Source organism: Sinohyriopsis cumingii, chromosome 13 (assembly GCF_028554795.1).
Source record: "Sinohyriopsis cumingii isolate HCF-2022 chromosome 13, ASM2855479v2, whole genome shotgun sequence".
Classification (NCBI taxonomy): Eukaryota; Metazoa; Mollusca; class Bivalvia; order Unionida; family Unionidae; genus Sinohyriopsis; species Sinohyriopsis cumingii.
In genome coordinates this window covers 11,041,696-11,062,934 of record NC_142973.1, presented here as the reverse complement: position 1 = coordinate 11,062,934, position 21,239 = coordinate 11,041,696, and the positions used below count along the sequence as shown (strand labels likewise).

The 21,239-nt window shown below is 34.8% G+C and overlaps 1 protein-coding gene across 1 annotated transcript in view; it reads left to right on the top strand.

Annotated features, from left to right (window-relative positions):
* The first annotated feature begins 348 nt into the window (after positions 1 to 348).
* The window catches only part of LOC149784940 (uncharacterized), a 40,894-nt gene continuing 20,003 nt past the window's right edge, over positions 349 to 21,239 (top strand). Inside the window, exons 1-4 of the mRNA XM_089978576.1 lie at positions 349 to 514; positions 7,534 to 7,731; positions 8,214 to 8,436; positions 18,507 to 18,710. Of these exons, the coding sequence (XP_089834702.1) occupies positions 7,555 to 7,731; positions 8,214 to 8,436; positions 18,507 to 18,710 (604 nt within the window). The 5' untranslated portion in view covers positions 349 to 514; positions 7,534 to 7,554. The remainder of the gene's footprint in view (positions 515 to 7,533; positions 7,732 to 8,213; positions 8,437 to 18,506; positions 18,711 to 21,239) is intronic.

Below are 21,239 nucleotides of genomic sequence, written 5' to 3'. Positions count from 1 at the left end.
AACATTCTCCCCTATTTATTTGATGCAAATCCATACTCTTTCACCGTAATGAGAATATGCCTAAATTCTTTATCGATTTGATGGAAGAATTGTTTCAATATTATGAATCAAGCAGGCCTTTAAAAGCGTTGCATTAACCAGGAAGGCACCTGACGTCCGGTTAATGAACTGTGTCTCTACTCGGCCTTGGTGACTTAACAAATAAAAAAATAAAAATAAAATCCAAGAATATATTATTACTTTGATTACAGTTTTTCAAGATTTATTCAAGATGCAGTGCTTTATGTAAATATCGTTTCATTCACATTATGACTGAAAGTGGTCACCTTGAAAGGCCTAAAGGCTTTGCACTCAGAACGACAATATAGTGTCGGGCACAAATTCATCCGTAACTGGCAGTGTGACATCACACTAAGCGTAATCATGACTATAAAGTAGAGATAGTGTGCATATTATGTGGGTGAAGTGTGCAAAAGTGTTGGAATATTGCAGTTATACCAAGGAATATATACAGGTAAACTTTTCATACATATTCTAATGGTTGTTGTTGTTGTAGGTTTTAAGTTTAACGCCATTTTTCAGCACATGATAGGCTATACATGGCGGCCAATATAAATGGTGGAGGAATAGTCTTACAACGTAAAACTCGTTACCCGATGAAGCACTAAAACAAAACCATCATGTGCTATGTCTTACATTGTAGGACTAGTTGAAGAAGAACCACCGACCGACGAGAAGCTATTGGCAAGCGTTCTCACATACCCACATTGGCCGAACCCTAGTCCTACATGTAAGGCCTGGACGCTGATATTTATTTTTTGGGCGTAAAATATCAGCGTCGATGTCTTACATGTAGGACTAGAACCCGAGATTCGAACTCACGCAGACAGGTGAGAGGGAATGATCCGTAACGTTGAGAGCTTTAGACCACTCGGCCACTCGGGGCCCCTATCCTAATGGTCAACACGTGTAGTTGATGAGAAATATCCGTACGAGGCGGTGTACTGAATTTTACAAAGACTATTCACACGGCCGTCATGTACCCTCCAAGACTCCGCACGGTGAATACATTATGGACGAAGGTGACACGATTTACCCAAATACACCCCAGTACTACCCAAATACACCCTAATGCTACCCAGATACTGTCCATATATACCCAAATACTGCCCATATGCTCCCAAATACTGTCCAGAAACAAGCACGTGACACATTTACAACTACACATTTTTTAAAATTCATTGCAAAGTTAATTTCTGGGATAAAATGAAATACATTAAATTACTAAAGCAATTAGAAAGAATCTTTGTAGGAAACAGCGAACATCTCCAATTACCATTTGCTCAGAAATTATTGACAGTCCGGGATGACATATATGTCCCTAATTTGCATACTTAATTGCAGATAACTATATTCTAGAAGAATGTTTTTATTTGTGGGCACACCTTCGGCCTTTAGTTATAATTAGTTATTGGCCTTGAGTGTGCCAATTACCCAGCCACCCCATTTTTGCCGCCTTGATAACTAAGATTTTTAATTGTTGTTTGACAACCTCTAAACAACTTTACTTAGATCTTATGACCAAATGATCATGACTTCGCTAAAGGATCTAGCTGAATTGGGAAAACAACTGGGTAATGAAGGGGAAAATCTTTGGAAATTCATAAATGAAGAACAAGCAAAAGAAAGGGATGAACTGGCAAAAGAAAGGGAATTGGAAAAGGAAAGATTGGTATTAGAAATGGAAAGATTGGAAGGGGAACATCATCTCGAAAAGGAAAGAAGGGAATCGGAAAAGGAAAGATTGGTATTAGAAAGGGAACTATAAAAACAGGGAAGGTTCGAGATTTTAGAGTTAGAAGAAAGAAATAGTCAAAGAGACAGACATGATTTTTTCCCTGTTTTAAAAAGCGAAATTCCACTCTTCTCCTGACTTGAATCAGATTTTTCTTGATATAGCCTGTTTTTATATCATTTCCGATCAGTTTTTTTATATATAAAAAACAGTTGGACAGGTCCTATTCAGCAATGACCCTTGTAAAGTATTCATTTCATATATTTCTTAGCACAAGAGTCTCATAAAGACTAATCTGATCGGTCAAAAGTTTAAATTCATCTAATGAATTTTCATGTAATAAAAACTGATGGCAATGGAAAGAAGAAGCATGCTTGCACAACATGGCATTCCCGAGTTGTTGACAGAGACCATGACATGGAAAGTTTAGATAAAGGTTTAAAAAACATGGAAATGGGAATGGCTGGAGTGAAAAGCTGATAGAAATTTAGTTGGTTAGTTTATAAGAAAACTGAACGCTAGAGGACTGGCATTTTGCGACCTCTGCAAGAAAGATCTGAATTATGGTAATTGCAGTTGGAACAGTTTGGAACAGCACCTATGAAAAAGCTGCATATGGAAAAAATGAAGCTCAGAAGGCATCTGGAAAAAGTGAAATCATCCCAATAAGATGAAAGATTCCTTGCATGAGAGAACAGATGTTGCTGTCTGTCAGAATATGCACACTGCATGTCGCCAATACAAGCACCAGCTTGAAAGGAAAAAGGCTCTCATTGAGAAGGAAAAGAAATGATTGCACATTGATCCCAAAAAGTAAGTGGTGACAAAAAGGAAGGCTTAAGAAATCTTTGCCAAAGCTGCAAAAAGAGCTTTACTGGCATATCAACAGATTGTGTCCAGTGGAGAAAAAGACAAGTGAATGTATGGGATTATTTGTATGTAGTTGACGTGCTCAGGTGTTTACAGAATTGTTATGAAAAGAGAGAAGTATAATATGTTTGCTGCAAAAATTGGCAAATTATTGTGACTTAATTACCAAGAAGTAGATATCCAATTTTTTTCTTCTGGCATTAAAAGCAGAGAACTACATGTTGTCCTAGGGGATGGGGTAGACCAAGTTTTTCTCTGCCTTTTTTCTTCTTCCTGTCATGACTACCACCAGCCATTTCAGAAAAATAAAAGAAAGTTGTTGGTCTAATGGGTTGAGTGGGTGACCCGCTCCCAAACTACCATCGGATAACCAATTTCCACAGCAGATTGTGCAGGATGGGGGAAGGGCCATCCAACAGCCAGAACATTTCATACAGTAAGTTTTCTTTCCAGTTAGAGCAGTGGTTTTTGACCCATGGGTCATGACCACAAACTGGGTTGCCATGCTGTTACAGGTGGGTTGCTATGATCAATCTACTAATTTAAAATGCCTACCCCAATGGTTTTTTAGCAGTTGAGGATTGCTAGGCTAACATCAGACCTAACCTGGGTTGCCGTCTTAACAGGTATAGAAACTCCAAAACACTGGAATGCATTGAAAACCTGGAATTACACTTCAATTATACCATAGTGTCTCATTAGTTGTGTGTGAATAATTCATACCTTTAATAATTTAATATTAGTTACATAACAATGTAACGTGTACTGTCGCTACTAATAGCATAATTTAATTTTAAAAAATAAAAGCATAATTTATAGTAAAATATTTTTAGAGTAAGTGGGTATAACAACTATATTTAATTAATCCATATTTAATTGATGCTCTTTGTCAAAAGCAAAAAATTTAATTAAAGTATGTTATAATGACCAATTGTTCATTTTTGATCTTAATATAATCACTTAATGAATAATTATTAACATTTATTTATTATTAATAGCTTAAGCAATAAACCAATGTATACATTGTAATACATGCTGTTAATAATGAAAAACATTTTACCTTCGAAACTGTTGCCAGAATGAGCAGTTTCCATCTTATTACTTTACTCTCCAACTGTTACCTGTAAAATTTACTGCTGCATCGCATGTCAGCAGTAGTGAAAAACAAGATATTCTATTATATAAATATATTAGATTATAAAAGTTATGAATTATCCCTACACAAGTAATGATACACTATGGTATATACAATATAATTGAAGTGCATTTTGGTGTTTTGAATGTGTTCTGTTGTTTCAGTTCATTTTGGTATTTCTTTGCACCTTGGGTAAAACAATGCACCTGTGCCACATATTGATATGATTCATGATCCACAGCCCCTGATATGATACCTTACTGATACACATATGAACTTGACGGTCTTTTCCGCTTTAGAATGCCTGTCAGTGGTAGGAATTTCTCTTTCATGTGATTTACTTGCTGTATTTCCAGATCACAGACAGACATACAATTCGCTTTTATAAATTATATATCATTCTCATCCATGACAAGATAACAAAATACATTCAGACAGACCACGTGTTGTTGGTGATTTTTATTCAGTATTTTAGGCCATTAAGGGCTGCTTCATTTCATCAGATGCATGGCTCACTTGAGCCACCAAATTTAGGTATTTTTTATGAAATAATAGCTTTTTAATTTTGTTTTCTTCTTCGTTCTGATTTATTTAGTTTATCTTAACCTCAATAGGGTTATGTTTAATAGCACATGATCCCACAGGGTTAAAGTGTTTGAAAAAGAAATGGCGTGCAATTTTGGTATGAAAGTTACTCACACCGTTCACACCGTAGAGTAAGGCTGTCGTTAAATTTCTTTGCTCAGTATTAAAGTGGTATATAAGTAGAGTTAGGTTACAGTCTTTTCCACTTCCTGGACTACACAGTACAGTTTACGTGTTCATCTGCCTTACATATCAGTCTGTAGAGTTAGGTTACAGTTTTTTTCCACTTCCTGGACTACACAGTACAGTATACGTGTTCATCTGCCTTACAGATCAGTCTGTGCGAGTGAATAGGTTTCGAGGAGTTGGGAGTAGTGTGACAGTGGATGATTTTGAAATAAACTGATATCAATTTGAGGACTGATTGTGTATGCATGAAATCTTTAAATCAGAAATTGGTCAACTTTTCATAATTTCTCCTGAACTTCAGTTTTATTATTGTGTTTTTTTTAAAGATGTCAGTCAGCAAACATATTAACTGACTTATAATGGATTTTCTGTTAGGTACTTATACCTGTGTTTCGTTTGGATTGAATGTGTTTTGATTTTTGTACAATAGAACTTAAAAAGCTTGAGGCATAGTGGGATCAAATGTTTCTTTCTAGGTTTTGGTAGTTTTGAGTTTTCTGAGATCACAGGCAAGAGAATACTTAACACTTAAGACTGACTAGGTTATTTTAATAATGCCAGGTGAATGATGTTCAGTTTTACAGTAAAGTGAAACATCGCTGTTATGACATGAACATAAATCTTAATATGATTGTTACATGCCTATTTTTTTGACTGCTCTGGTGGCCTAGTGGTTAGAGCATCTGCCTTGGATGAGGGAGGTTATGGGTTCGATCCCTGGCCAAGTCATACCAAAGACTTATAAAAAAATGGTACTAACAGCTGCCTCTCTTGACACATAGCATTAAGAGGTTAGTGTTAGGACTGGTCAGCCTGGTGTCAGGATAATGTGACTGGGTGGGACATCATGCTACATGTCTGTGGCATTATGCCCAGTGTTAAACATCACTATAAACTGCCATACAGCAGACATTGTAGCGATATGACTGAAATTTTTTTAAAGCTACATTAAAAATCAAAATCACACACACAGACACTTCCTGTATTTTACAATAATCATGCCAATTTCTTGAAGTCTTGCCTACTTTTGCATCAGAAATAAATACGAGTGTGATTTAATAATTTAGCAAGAGGTGTTATATTATTGAAGAAAACAGTATCTTCTCACAGCTTCTTTTTCATAAAATTAAAGATGTTAAAAGTTTTCAGTTGTCACTGTTCATGTCCATATCAGTTGTCAATAGTCGTCCGCTGCACTTTGTTCTTGGCTTATTTTGAAAAGATGCAAGAACTTTAAAAAGCTGATAATTGTTAAGCTAATTGTTATTGAAAAGTCAGCAATAAGACCATTAAGTTATCTTCATCAGGGTTCTTGATATATTTCAAAACTGAAGAGTCCTTTGACCCTTGACTCCAGAATCTCATGAGTCAAAATTAAAATCTCATGAGCCAATAGCTGTAATTTCTCATTATTGGTTGAAACAAATGATGTTTAAGATTCCTCATTATAGGTGGAAACAAATGATGTTTAAGATTCCTCATTATTGGTGGAAACAAATGTTGTTTAAGATTCCTCATTATTGGTGGCAGCAAATGATGTTTAAGATTTCTCATTATTGGTGGAAACAAATGATGTTTAAGATTTCTCATTATTGGTGGAAACAAGTGATGTTTAAGATTCATCGTTATTGGTGGAAACAAATGATTTTTTAAGATTTCTTGACTTGTGCTGAATAATGAGAAATATTTGTATAGTATTTTGTAAGAAACATATAATCTGATTTTTGTGAAAATGTTTTCCTTTTTAACTATGTGTTACTGTGTGTACATTTTATATATGCATCAGAGGATTATTTTATACTTTATTGTATTTTCAACTTCACAACATATTCTGTTATGATCTTCTCAAATCATTTTATATGCAAACAGACCCACACAGCTAGGTAGGTTATATATTATTCAGTTATCAAGGATGTAACTCAGTTATCAGTTCACATTTCCCCTTGTTCTTACATTTTCTAACAAATTTCAGAGATTGACTCTCCTTCTTCTCCTCAGAGTTGACGCTATCTTTCTTTTTCGTTGGATTTGGAGGTTCAGAAAATTCATCTGTGGCAGGTTGTTTCCGAGACTGAAAAGAAAATATACTTCTTTGTGCAATTGTGATTTTAAAGTTAAGTTGTATGCAATGATATTTCTGAATGATCCAAAGTTTTTCCGATTGAAGCAAATTAATCTCCAATAAAACACAATCCCACACTGAAAACTGGCTTTGTGAAAAGCCATAAATTCACGCTTTGTCTAACCAATTATAATTTAAAGTGCAATCAAATGCCAATACTTTATCAGAAATGAATCCAGTGAAATCGTATATGATTCCATACGTCTAATTTTTTTTAATGCTTCCATCATTTTTAAGAACAGAATTATGTAAGACATTTAAAAAATAATTTGTTCTCTATGTAAACTGAGAATTAAAAGAGATTTATATACAGTTCTTACTATTGGAACTCATCATTAAAAACAAATACTTTCTCATCATGTCTTCAATACTGAATACATCGCAGTTTATAAACATGGTAGAGGTGCTGTTCCATCTTGGAATGGAATATAGTAATTAAGACTATTGATGTAAACAATTTTCTCTTTATACGTTTACATAATTTTGTTCATTGAGGGGTGAAATACTTTCTGCAGTGCACTGCTTTTTGTTCTGTAATGTACAACCAATTCTCATGGACTTCATTTTTCCTAGCAATGTTACATTTGATGTGAAAGTTATATATATAGTTTAAGAAAAGAATGAAAATTTAACAGAAATTTTCTAATAAACAGACCTGTTAAACAGGGATGCAGAAAATTATCCTTGCAATAGTAGTTCCTGACAGTCACAAGCATTATTCATTTATACCAGTTAAATGTTTATGGCTGTAAACTGAACTGTCATTTACATGTGTAAATGTTGCAGCTTTAATGATCTTGGAATTTTTTGTTAAAATTGAACTTGTGTATATTTCAGTTTTAAAATAGAAGCAACAGAATGGGTCGTTACAGTGGGAAAACCTGTCGTCTCCTGTTCATGCTTGCATTGACAGCATCATTCTTTTTGGTGGAGATAATTGTTGGCTATATGACTAATTCCATAGCTCTTGTGGCAGATTCCTTCCACATGCTGTCAGATGTTGTTGCACTCATCGTTGGCTTTGCTTCCGTGAGGGTTAGTATCTCTATTTAGGTATTTCATGGCAGTTTTGATTATCATAGGTTCCAGATAGACCGTAGTCGAAGCTTTTGCACAAGGGCATCGTTTGATGGTATGATACAGTCTTGTTTGCCATTTGAAAAGTACTGTCACAACATCATATTTGTGTTTAAATATTTTTTTTTTGAAAATGCCAGAGAATTTTGTGTAAAAACTTGTTTTATTAATTTTAATGACATATTGTTATAAAAATATAATTTTCAGAATTTTGAAGTTTATTGTAGGTCATATTAACATATTTAATTCATATGCCTTTCATATCAGTTGCTATCAATTTCTCATTTTACAAAGCATTACCATTCTATCCATACCATGATATCTTCATCTTCTCTTAATTTTTATTTGTCTAATCTATCTTGTTATGTTTTTTTCTTGTTCAAATACCATGATGTTTTCCATTAATAACTTGCACTTTTCACAATTATTTAATTCAACAGATATCTAAATGGCGGACACGGAAAAACACGTTTGGCTGGGCTAGAGCAGAAGTGCTTGGTGCCTTGGTGAATTCAGTTTTCTTGATTGCACTGTGTTTTTCCATCTTAGTTGAGGCATTAAAAAGAATTGTAGAAGTTGAAGAGATCAAGGATCCCAAACTACTGCTTATTGTTGGTTGTGCTGGGCTTGCTGTCAACATTATAGGATTGTTTCTCTTTCATGGTAAAGTGACCTTTAAGTAATTTAATGTGATATATTCATATTGTATAAATGTGTGTACCCAAATCTGTATGGAAGAAGTTGAATTTCTGTATGTGCTAGGGTATTCGATGCTGCTCTGGAACGTAGTCTAAATTAAATGTACCAGGCCAATTTCACCATCTTCCTGCCACCTATACCTTCTACCATCTGTCAGTCTAAAATTTGGATAAAGTTAATAATTTGAACACTAACAGACAAAAGCCTCATTTATTCCACCATTTATGAATCTCCACCATCAGTTATTTAATTTGTTCTTTCCATAACAATAGACCCATTTCAGAATATTCATGTCAAAAGATTGTCTTTCCTAATATAAATCACTAAATTCAAAACAAGACAATCACTTCTTTGTTTAGGTGGTTTACCAGGAAATGGAGATCGGTGTTGGAAATAGTTGTCTAAGTTTGAAAGAAATAGTTGGTCGTGTTTCCTGTTTAAATTAATTTTTCCATTGGTACTTCTACTGCTCCAGTGGCCTAGCGGTTAGAGCATCTGTCTCTGATGCGGTCGCGGGTTCAAACCCAGGCCAAGTCATACCAGAGACTTATAAAAATGGTACTAAAAGCTGCCTGCTAGGCGCTCAGCATTAAGAGGTTAGTGTTGGGACTGGTTGGTCTGGTGTCAGGATAATGTGACTGGGTTGGACATGATGCTACATGTCTGTGACATGATGCCCTAGTGCTAAGACATCACTATAAAAGCTGCCACACTGCAGACATTGTAGCAGAATAACTATGTTAAAAATGCAAATCACAAACACACTACATTATTACTTCTAATGAAGCAAGTAGTTTCTGGACAGCCAAAATTTTTTATCAGACAGCTGCTTTATTTTTAAACTGGATGGCCCAGTCTCACAGAAGGACAAAACAAAAAAGCATTATTCCATTTCCTATTACAAATTTATATTTTTACCTATTAAGAAAATTTTAAAATAAAAAATGTATGACTTAAACATAAATATGGAAAATATTGTTTTAAAGTTCATGATTTTACATATTAACTATAGAAAATCTGAAACTCTCAGTCATTAATGTTTCATTTCTCATGCTGCACAAATTAATATGCAGTTGGGTTGAAAGTGTTGACTGTTGCTTTTTACCTTAAACAGTTTTTAAAAAAACTATTGTTTTTGGTAAAATAGCATTAAATAGTAGGAATAATTTTTGGGAACAAATGTGTATTCACAATCCCATTTCACATGATGATTTTCAGTTTTTCCCAAAGTTTTGATTTTTTTTATATCTATTACTTTTTTGTTTTAAATTTGTTCAGTAATAAAGTCTTTTTTAAAAGTTTTCTTTTCTAGAATTGAAGAAAGAGAGGAAATATGATAACAGTTCATATATGAATCATTTACATTTCACACATGAGGTCTTTATAATCTGCATATAATGTGATAAAAGATCACAATAAAAAGGGAATTATCGTAATCCCGTTTCACATGCTACTTCCATTTAAAAGGGAAATATTGTAATTCCATTTTATATAAAACTTACGTTTAAAAGGGAAATATTGCTAATTCCATTTCAAATAAAACTTACATTTTGCTCCATTAGGTAAAATAACTATTACACGTTTAAGACCCATCTGTGTATATGCTCTTGCTACATTTACTTCAGTGTCATGGTCATATTTAAACGTTTTACAATTAAAGGTTGAATATAAAATGCCTTTAACAACACTCTCAAGATTTGTGGACTTTATTGCCTTCCCAAAATTTGAAGCTTTGTGTGATTTGACTTGATATTTGAGATAAACAGCAATATATTTTATGCATACATGCAGTATGTTTTTTTTTTACATGTACCAGTAAGGCCAGAAAATATAATATTAATCCCCCTGTTGTGAGTGCCTAGTTTTGGAATTTTGAGATTTTATAAGAAAACATGAAATCATTATTTTTTAGTATTGTGAAACAGGCCTGTTGTATTTGGTGTCTTCATTGCATTCCATTTACCATAAGAATGCTAAGAGATACTGAGCCCATGGAAATCGTACAATTACAGCAAATCTCCCGCAATATTTGAAAGTTTGTGTTAGAAGGTCTCACATATGACAGTTTTTGCATATTTTATTTCCATATAAAAATAATTCACTTTCCAATCATTTGAAACCAAAAGTTTGTTATGGTTATGACTAAATATAGAATTAAGATAAATGAGCACATGTTCATGTTATGGTAAAACAGAGGCTTATGAGATGGACTTGTCCGACTGTCTACAAATTGTATTGATACCAATTGGTTGATATACCTTCATATGGATGAATGAATCTAAGTCTCATTTTCATGTCTGTAAGGCATACGAATGAGAGTGGTTGTGAGACATATTACTTTTTATACTCATTCCTTTTGGTAGAGTGGTTTAAAATAGCAACAATTGCATATCCTGCCACTGTTGTGTAATTAGTCTGTTTTCATGCCGAAAACTCACCATCTGTTTGATGTGAAAATATCCTCTCTCAGACTGGAGAAAAGTCAGTTTTGCACACCACTTTGTATCTTGTATGGTCATGTTCAGAAGGTAGATGTTACCTGTCATTCTTTTTCAAGGACGCCATACTGTGTACACAACTTATCACAAACAACTGTCTTCTTCCACAGTTTTTAATTAGAGTCAGTGCTACAGTTGTGTGTTCCATTTTATAAGAAACCATATCATAGCCTATTAAAGGGCCTCAGAGGTTACCTTGTGTTCCATCTTTTAGGTGGACACATGTTCCTTACATATATAAAAACACTTGTATGGGTAAGTCCTTGTACTCTAAGGAAAATAACAATAGTCCCTGCCTAATGTTAAGGATATTGTTTCCTCCATCTTCAGTTTCATATTGTATACTTGTTATGTTTGCCCATGTTACGCATTGACATTGCATATGTATTTGCATGTTGCTTTAGTAAACAAAGTTCACAGGTAAATTATCTTATTTTTCAGTAGGAAGAACTACAGGTAATTTCAACGAGGTCAACTCTTGTTTACTTTACTTAATGCATAAACTGTCCTTACTGCATACACTATTGTGTATGCAGTACAAAACTGCATACAACCAGGTGAGTTTTGTGGCAACGTCATACTTTGTTCTTAGTGCATACACAGGGGTGATCACAGTAGAACACTGCATACAACCAGGTGAGTTTCAAGGCAATGACAAGTGATTTCACATGACATTCATTATTTTATTTTTTTTACAGATTAATGTTAGAACAGTTTGTGGAGCAGTGTGGCCACAAAAGGGCCCTTCGTATACTCACACTGACTGCATAAGTGCTTGAAGTGCACACAGAACACCACATTGGTGGGTTGTACCCCCCTTAACCCTTTAAGCCCCGATCCCGTCTGTAGGCGTGATCCGGTTTCTGCATTCAATGGCCGATCCCGCCTGTAGGCGTGATTTTTTTACTGCATTCAATGGCTGATCCCGTCTCCAAGCGTGATGAATGTGTGTTAGATTCAGCGTCTCTGATTGGTTAGAAATGGGTTTATTCCAAGAACTAACAACTATTAAACCAATCAGAAATGATTTTACATTCATTTGCGGAAATTTGAATTGTTCAGAAGCTAAGGGCTCCTGTTTTGAAAGCGGTTTAACTACACATGTTCTGGTCATGAAAAATCAATGATGGCGGACGTAAGAGTGATTTTTGATGAGAGCAAAAATGAGGAGTTTCTCGGGTTTGATCTTGAAAATACTGAGCAAGCTGAGGAAAGATATGTTCGGCAGTTGGATATTTTGTGAGATTTCGATTCGGACATAGAAGTTTCTGAGATTGAATCGTCCGAAGATGAGGATGCTGACAGCGATGATGATCGAGTTCTTGCGGATAAACGTTGCACATAATTTTGTAAATTCTGTATAAATAAGTCGTGAAAGACTTGGACAAATAGGGGAAAAAAATACATCACTGTGTAGACAAATTCATTTGCAATAAATGGTGAAACTTTCTTGGATTTTAATTGGATATAAGCAGAGAAATTAAGGTAAGAGTGAATGCATGTGCACGATGTTTACAAAAATTTTCAAACAGGTAAAATCTCTGGGGCACATGCAGCTAGACACAGCTTAGCGCTGCTGGGGCATAGCAGCAGTGATACTGATAACGGGTCTGGGGCTGAATGAGTTAAAGGAGGTGGAGCACCACAACCATGGGTTGTACCTTCCCTTTAGGGAGGTTGAGCACCACATTAGTGGATTGCTCTCTCCCATCAGGGAGGTAGAGAACCACAATGCATATTGTGCTTCTGGCAACGTGTCGCCACCTTCTGCAAGGGAGGCAAAACACCTCACCCCTGATGCAAACAGTGATAAATCAGTTGAAGACAAGGTCTTCTCCATCAGTTACTCATCAGCCTCACTATATGAGGACAGGGCAAAGACAGAGCTTCTTCCTTTTCCCCCTCTACCATCCCACCAAATTCTCACAGAGCATGGAATCAGTTCAGATTTGCACCTTGCTGATCTTATTAAGTATTTAGAGCTCTTGAGACCTTTTTCCCACTCTCTTATGCCCAGATGGAATCTTGTGTTTTATGGTCATTAATCAATCCCCGTATGAACCACAGAGTGAAGCTTCCTTTTAAAACCTCTTACTCACACTGTGTTCCTACTCTCTCTAGCTTATGCAAGATGAAGAAGTGAGATTCATGCCTTGTCTGTTGACACTGTTTTTCTCTGGTTTACATTAGGTTGCACTTTCCCATTAGGGAGGTAGAGCACTGAACAGCGGGTTGCATTCTTCCATTATGGAGGTTCATCACTACAACAATAGTTTGCTCCCTTCAATTAGGGAGGTAGATCACTGTAATACATCTCGTGGTTTTTTCTCTCCTCATTATTATGGCAGAACATGTGGCTCCAAGAGACGTCAACCTTCTGTAGATGAACCTTTCCCTCTAGGATGGGTATAACTCAGTTTCTTTGTTTTTGATTAGTTTCATGAGAGCATTAGCCTACCCACCTAACTGACAAATTTAGCTATGCAGTCGTGGCAGGATAAGTACCTGTTGCTATTAAAGTGTAGGTTTATTGTGTGGGCATAAACTAATTTTAATTATGCAATATTTACCGGCCAATATTGCTGAGTGCCCTCCTCCCACCCCACACTCATGTCTTGCATTATCATCATCAAAAATAAAGATGTCAGGTAATGTCTACCTTCTGTTCCTGACCATACAACATAGTGGTGTGCAGAGGTTCATAATAACTTCCCTCCATTGCATGGGAGGATGTATTCATATCAAATGGACAGTGAGTTTTCGGCATAAAACAGATTACCTACGCAATAGCAGCAGGTAAGTATTGCATAATTAAGTTTGTTTTACCCACCACCACCACCACCAAACTACATATCATTGAAATTGACAGATATGATAAGTGCAGTAAGAAAATTATTGTTTGAGTGCATAAAGTTTAGTGTAAGACTGCACATCTTTATTATAGGTTGAGGTCATTGAGGTGCGTTGGCCAAGACTGACCTGAGTCAATCATGCCCTATTGTCTGGTCTGTTAAGCACAGGGTGGGCACATAATTTGGTTGATTATGTCACTCTTTATAGTTTATAATTTTGTTTTGTATATTTCACTTTTTATTTTCAATACTTTGTAAGTCATATTAACAAATATGGATATATGATTTTGATGTCCGTGTTTCTTGATGACAATTATTGTGTTGTATAATCACACCTTACAACCTTTATGCTTTGGTCATCTTGTTTCTTATTATTTACTTATTTTATTCTTTACCTATCTACCTGTCTTTCCATAAATTGTTCATCTGAGAAGTTATAAGGGGTGTCAACCATTAAAAGCAGTTTCATAAGTGGATGAGTGTTGGTGCTACAGTTAGTATGGACTCTGTGTGTGTGTGTGTGTGTGTGTGTGTGACCATATTTTAGAATTACAGTTAGTGTGCATTCTTGTATGTGTGTATGACTGGGAATTTTGGAGTTAAAGATAGTATGAACTGTTGTGTATGTGACTGAGCATTTTAGAGTAAAATAGCTTATTTTATAGTATGATGAGTTTATATGCTAAGGCAAGAAATCAGTATTGTGATGATAAAATGAGTAAAAGAGCTGAGAAAACAAATTATGTTTTATTGCATGACTACTATTTTATTAATGTTAATATACCATATCATACTTTTTATGTATGTATAATTGTAATAAAAGCCCTCATGACTATCACAAAATTGTCATGCATGGGAAATTATAATGTCATGCATGGGAAATTATAAAGACATGCATGGGAAATTATAATGTCATGCATGGGAAATTATAATGACTTGCATGGGAAATTAACGCCATTTTTCAGCACACGATAGGCTATACATGGTGGCCAGTATTAATGGTGGAGGAAGAACCCAGGAAATCCCTGGAAAGAACCACCGACCCTCGAGAAGCTACTGGCAAGCTTTCTCACATACCCACATTGTCCGAATCCGAGACTCGAACCTACGCAGACAGAGGTGAGATGGCAGTGATCCGTAACGGAGAGCGCTTTACACCACTTGGCCACTTAGGGCCCCAGAAATAATAATGACATGCATGGAAAATTACAATTTCATGCATGGGAAATTATAATGACATGCATGGGAAACTATAATTTCATGCAGGGGAAATTATAATGACTTGCATGGGAAATTATAATGACATGCATGGGAAATTATAATGACATGCATGGGAAATTATAATGATGTGCATGGGAAATTATAATGACATGCATGGGAAATAATAATGACATGCATGGGAAATTATAATTTCATGCATGGGAAATTATAATGACATGCATGGAAATGTATGGGAAATTATAATGACATGCATGGGAAATTATAATGACATGCATCAGAATGAGTTCCAGAGTCATTTCACTTACTGTTTTGTGGTTTGGTATCAGACCATTAAACTATTCTTTAAAATTGAATTTCATCATCATATGATCCATAGAATCTGAATTTTTGCCTACAAATGATAGAAGTGAGTCAACTTATTAAATTTCATTTGAAATGAAAGATTCTTTATTTATAAATACTGAGGAACTTAATTTGTATGCATGTGTACATGTAATATAAGAATATACATTTTCATGACCTGATATTTAAGATGTCATATCATAAAGATGTTAATTATTAGTCTTCCTTTCTATTAGTGCCATCCTTTTTGTGTCTATTGCACTGTGTATCTAAATAGAAGATGTTAATTATTAGTCTTCCTTTCTGTTAGTGCCATCCTTTTTATGTCTGTTGCACTGTGTATCTAAATAGAAGATGTTAATTATTAGTCTTCCTTTCTATTAGTGCCATCCTTTTTATGTCTGTTGCACTGTGTATCTAAATAGAAGATGTTAATTATTAGTCTTCCTTTCTATTAGTGCCATCCTTTTTATGTCTGTTGCACTGTGTATCTAAATAGAAGATGTTAATTATTAGTCTTCCTTTCTATTAGTGCCATCCTTTTTATGTCTGTTGCACTGTGTATCTAAATAGAAGATGTTAATTATTAGTCTTCCTTTCTGTTAGTGCCATCCTTTTTATGTCTGTTGCACTGTGTATCTAAATAGAAGATGTTAATTATTAGTCTTCCTTTCTGTTAGTGCCATCCTTTTTATGTCTGTTGCACTGTGTATCTAAATAGAAGATGTTAATTATTAGTCTTCCTTTCTGTTAGTGCCATCCTTTTTATGTCTGTTGCACTGTGTATCTAAATAGAAGATGTTAATTATTAGTCTTCCTTTCTGTTAGTGCCATCCATTTTGTCTGTTGCACTGTGTATCTAAATAGAAGATGTTAATTATTAGTCTTCCTTTCTGTTAGTGCCATCCATTTTGTCTGTTGCACTGTGTATCTAAATAGAAGATGTTAATTATTAGTCTTCCTTTCTGTTAGTGCCATCCATTTTGTCTGTTGCACTGTGTATCTAAATAGAAGATGTTAATTATTAGTCTTCCTTTCTATTAGTGCCATCCTTTTTGTGTCTACTGCACTGTGTATCTAAATAGAAGATATTTATTTTTGGGGTTGGTTTATTTGTTATTATTAGACCAACTTTTGTGCAATTTTAGCAGCTTGACATGAAATTTGGCTTACTTCTGAGGAAGGTCTAATTTAAAATTGGGGGATATGTTTTTTTTCTTTCTTGATGAGACAGGAATATGAGAAAAATCATTGTTTTGTAAAGGGTGAGAATCATACATGAACTGAAGGAAGAAGGGATGGGGGATATACATGTACAGTACCCTTTTTTTATGATGCTGTACATGAGCCATAAAAGTGACCTGCATTACAGGACAATCTGACTTTGTTGTATTGTTGCATTTTAATAACACAAAAATGGGGTATTTAATGATTTTAAAAAACATTCTAATGGGTTCTTATTTTCCAGGAACTAAAGAAAGTGAAATAAATTAATCATCAATTTTAAATAAAAATTGATCAGTTTAATTGGATGCAAGACCATAACATTATAAGAGGGCCAGTGTTATATTGAAGGGGTTTATGGTGGGGGAGCACTGTGTTTAAATTTTAGTCATTTATATGAAAGGCGTTGTTTTTTTCTGTTAATGTTGAATGTGGACATGTGTACATCAGCCAGAGTGAGTATTCATATCCTTATTATCATACGTATATGTGTTGACATATTGTATATACTTGCTTAGATTTTGAATCCAAATGCAAACAACAGTGATCTTGATTTGCCATAGCGTAATGTGCCTGCAGATCAGGGTCTGTGTTGTTTGTTCCACTGATTGCTACTTACAAACTGAAAAGACCTTGATCTGCTGGTACATTATGTGATGGCAGGTCTGGGTCTGTACAGTTTGCAGATGGACTCATCTTGTAAACGAGTACATATGGTATTAATTATCTTGGGCACTGAAATAAAAGTTACCAGTGCACTTGAAAATGGATTAAGACATGAGGATGTATTTCCATTTTAATCTAGATCATTACCATGGTCATGGATTAAGACATGAAGATATTTTAATCTAAAACATTCCCATGGCCATGGATTAAGACATGAAGATATATTTATATTTTAATCTAGAACATTCCGATGGTCATGAATTAAGACATCAAGATGTATTTATATTTTAATCTAGAACATTCTGATGGTCATAGATTAAGACATGAAGATGTATTTACATTTTAATCTAGAATATTCCCATGGTCATGGATTAAGACATCAAGATGTATTTATATTTTAATCTAGAACATTCTGATGGTCATGGATTAAGACGTGAAGATGTATTTCTATTTTAATCTAGAACATTCTGATGGTCATGGATTAAGACATCAAGGTGTATTTATATTTTAATCTAGAACATTCTGATGGTCATCGATTAAGACATGAAGATGTATTTCTATTTTAATCTAGAACATTCTGATGGTCATGGATTAAGACATGAAGATGTATTTCTATTTTAATCTAGAACATTCTGATGGTCATGGATTAAGACATGAAGATGTATTTCCATTTTGATCTAGAATATTCCGATAGTCATGGATTAAGATATGAAGATGTATTTATATTTTAATCTACATCATTCCCATGGTCATGAATTAAGACATCAAGATGTATTTATATATTAATCTAGAACATTCTGATGGTCTTGGATTAAGACATGAAGATGTATTTCCATTTTAATCTAGATCATTCCCAAGGTCATGAATTAAGACATCAAGATGTATTTATATTTTAATCTAGAACATTCCGATGGTCATGGATTAAGACATGAAGATGTATTTCCATTTTAATCTAGAATATTCCCATGGTCATGGATTAAGACATGAAGATGTATTTATATTTTAATCTAGAACATTCTGATGGTCTTGGATTAAGACATGAAGATGTATTTCCATTTTAATCTAGAACATTCCCATGGTCATGAATTATGACATCAAGATGTATTTCCATTTTAATCTAGAATATTCCCATGGTCATGGATTAAGACATGAAGATGTATTTATATTTTAATCTAGAACATTCTGATGGTCATGAATTAAGACATCAAGGTGTATTTCCATTTTAATCTAGATCATGGTCATGGTCATGGTCACAGCCATGGAGATGGAAGTGGCAAGGAAGGTGACAAAAAGGCAGAAAATGTTTCCCTTGTGAAAGGTTCATCCGCAGTTAACCATACTGGTGAAATGACTGAGAAAGAACAACATGACAGTGTGTCAGAGACTGAAACAGATGATAATATTGTTTCAATTGAGTTTGATGCAAAACGAGCTGGTATGAATACTTTTAATTACATTTTTTTTTTAAAGATAATACATTTTAAGCATGCTGATTATCTTGGTGTGTGGCAATTCCCCCTCCCCCCAAAAAACAGTGAAAACTATATTAACTGTATTTTCATTGATGGATGACAGTCTTCTAAATATAATCTCTTTATAAAAGTATGAGTATGGCTCACACACACTTTCAACGTGGACATATCTTGGAACTGTCTGACTACACCATATTTCATTACCTTTGGTGAATATAAAGTCTCTCTCTTCTCAGCCAATTAAGGGAATACATTTTGCATGTACTTACTATTTGATGATGCATAACTAATTCTACTGATTGCAAAGACATGCATAGTAGTCTGAGTTACCTTTCACCTTTCCCACTTTTGTATATATTTGGACAGCTATGTTGGAGTGGGAGGTGAAATACATATTCCGTATCCAAAGTGCCAAATCTTTGTAGCAGCAGCAAGGAGCAGTTGCTTTAAACATGACCTAGAAAATTAAGTGGCATTGTATTTTGCACTTCCTGCCTAAGTATCATTGTGTTGTGCCCTGCCTGCCTGATTAAGATGCATTGTATTGCCCAACCTGCCTGATTAAGTGGCTTTGTATTGTGCCCTGCCTGCCTGATTAAATGGCATTGTATTATGCCCTACCTGCCTGATTAAGTGGCATTGTATTGTGCCCTGCCTGCCTGATTGAATGGCATGCATTGTAATATACCCTACCTGCCTGATTAAGTGGCATTGTATTGTGCCCTAACGGCCTGATACTGATAAGAAGAATATTTATCAGGAGAGGCTTATGAAAAGTGACATAGTGTTCAAGAAGACAGAGGGATGCCATGTAGTTGGATACGGGCTGTTGGGGTTGAAATCTAAGTACATATAGAAAATTATTAGGCCTTTGGAGAGGAAAGTGACATCTCAAAATTCTGATCTAACATGATACCATGGAAGGCACCTTTTTCAAAAGTTTTTTGTACAAAGTAAACAATTTTTTGCAATTAAAAGAGGTTCTTTTCTTGTTAAAATTTCTTGCAGAATTCCCATGTGTATTCTTTGATAAACAGGGTAAATATAAAGGAATTAATTAAGAACTAGCAAAGCTGTAATGATGTTTTTGTGATCTGTAGAAAGATAGAGTTGGCTTAAAAGGGAGGGGATGGATGCCCAGTCTGATTAAAATAAAGATCTTTGGCATAACATCATAAGATCTGGCTACTATGATATACCCGATTTATTACTCAAATTTGGTGGATTGTGAAATGCTTTACCCAATGTGTTACTCAGATTTGGTGGATTGTGAAATACTTTACCCAATATGTTACTCAAATTTGGTGGATTGTGAAATGCTTTACCCGTTGTTTTGCTCAAATTTGGTGGATTGTGAAATGCTTTACCCGATGCGTTGCTCAAATTTGGTGGATTGTGAATTGCTTTACCCGATATATTACTCAAATTTGGTGGATGGTGAAATGCTTTACCCAATGTGTTACTCAAATTTGGGGGATTGTGAAATGCTTTACCCATTGTGTTGCTCAAATTTGGTGGATTGTGAAATGCTTTACCCATTGTGTTGCTCAAATTTGGTGGATTGTGAAATGCTTTACCCGATGCATTGCTCAAATTTGGTGGATTGTGAAATGCTTTACCCGATGTGTTGCTCAAATTTGGTGGATTGTGAAATGCTTTACCTGATATGTTGCTAAAATTTGGTGGATTATGAATTACTTTAACCAGTAAGAATAAACTCCAGCAGTCTTGAATCTTTTGATGTATCATAATATTTCCAGAATGTTTACCCAGTTATAGTTATTCAGAGTGACAATTTACCAATCAGAGTGACAATTCAATAATCAGATTGTTGCTGGAAAAAATATAAAATTCCATTACATTTTTCTTACTTGGTCTTTTTATAGTAAAATATTTTTCTTTTGCCAGACTTAGCTTTGGTATTTGGGGAAATGGTTGATCAGAATTAATTTTTGGTTGTCCCCGACTGCAGGGCAATGGATTTTTCAACCCCTGAATATAGACAAACACAATGTATCATAAGGCACACACACAAAGGTGGTTTTAATATTCAGGACAGATCTGATCATGCCTCAGTCACAGTTGTGTTTGAAATGGCATGATTTCTCTCACTGAAATGGGAGATTATGATGCACAATAAAATTTATGCAAATTGTATATGAATTATATGTATTCTTAATCAACAGTAGCACTCAGTAATGCAGGAGCTTGATTCATGCATGCACACGAAATTCAGGTTTGAGGCATAATTTTTCCACCATGAAGTCATGCTAATATGCCAGGTTGTGAGAACATTTAAACACTTGGAAGATGTATAATGTGCCATTCTTCTTGATGGATTGCCATGAAACTAATCTAAGGATGCACATATTGACATCTCACTTTGCTCCTTCAATTTTTGTTGCAGTTATTGCCATTTTTGTCTTGTAGCTTAATGCTCTTTATGACAACTTCAATTACTAAATGAGTCCCACACCTTATCTTGCAGTTTT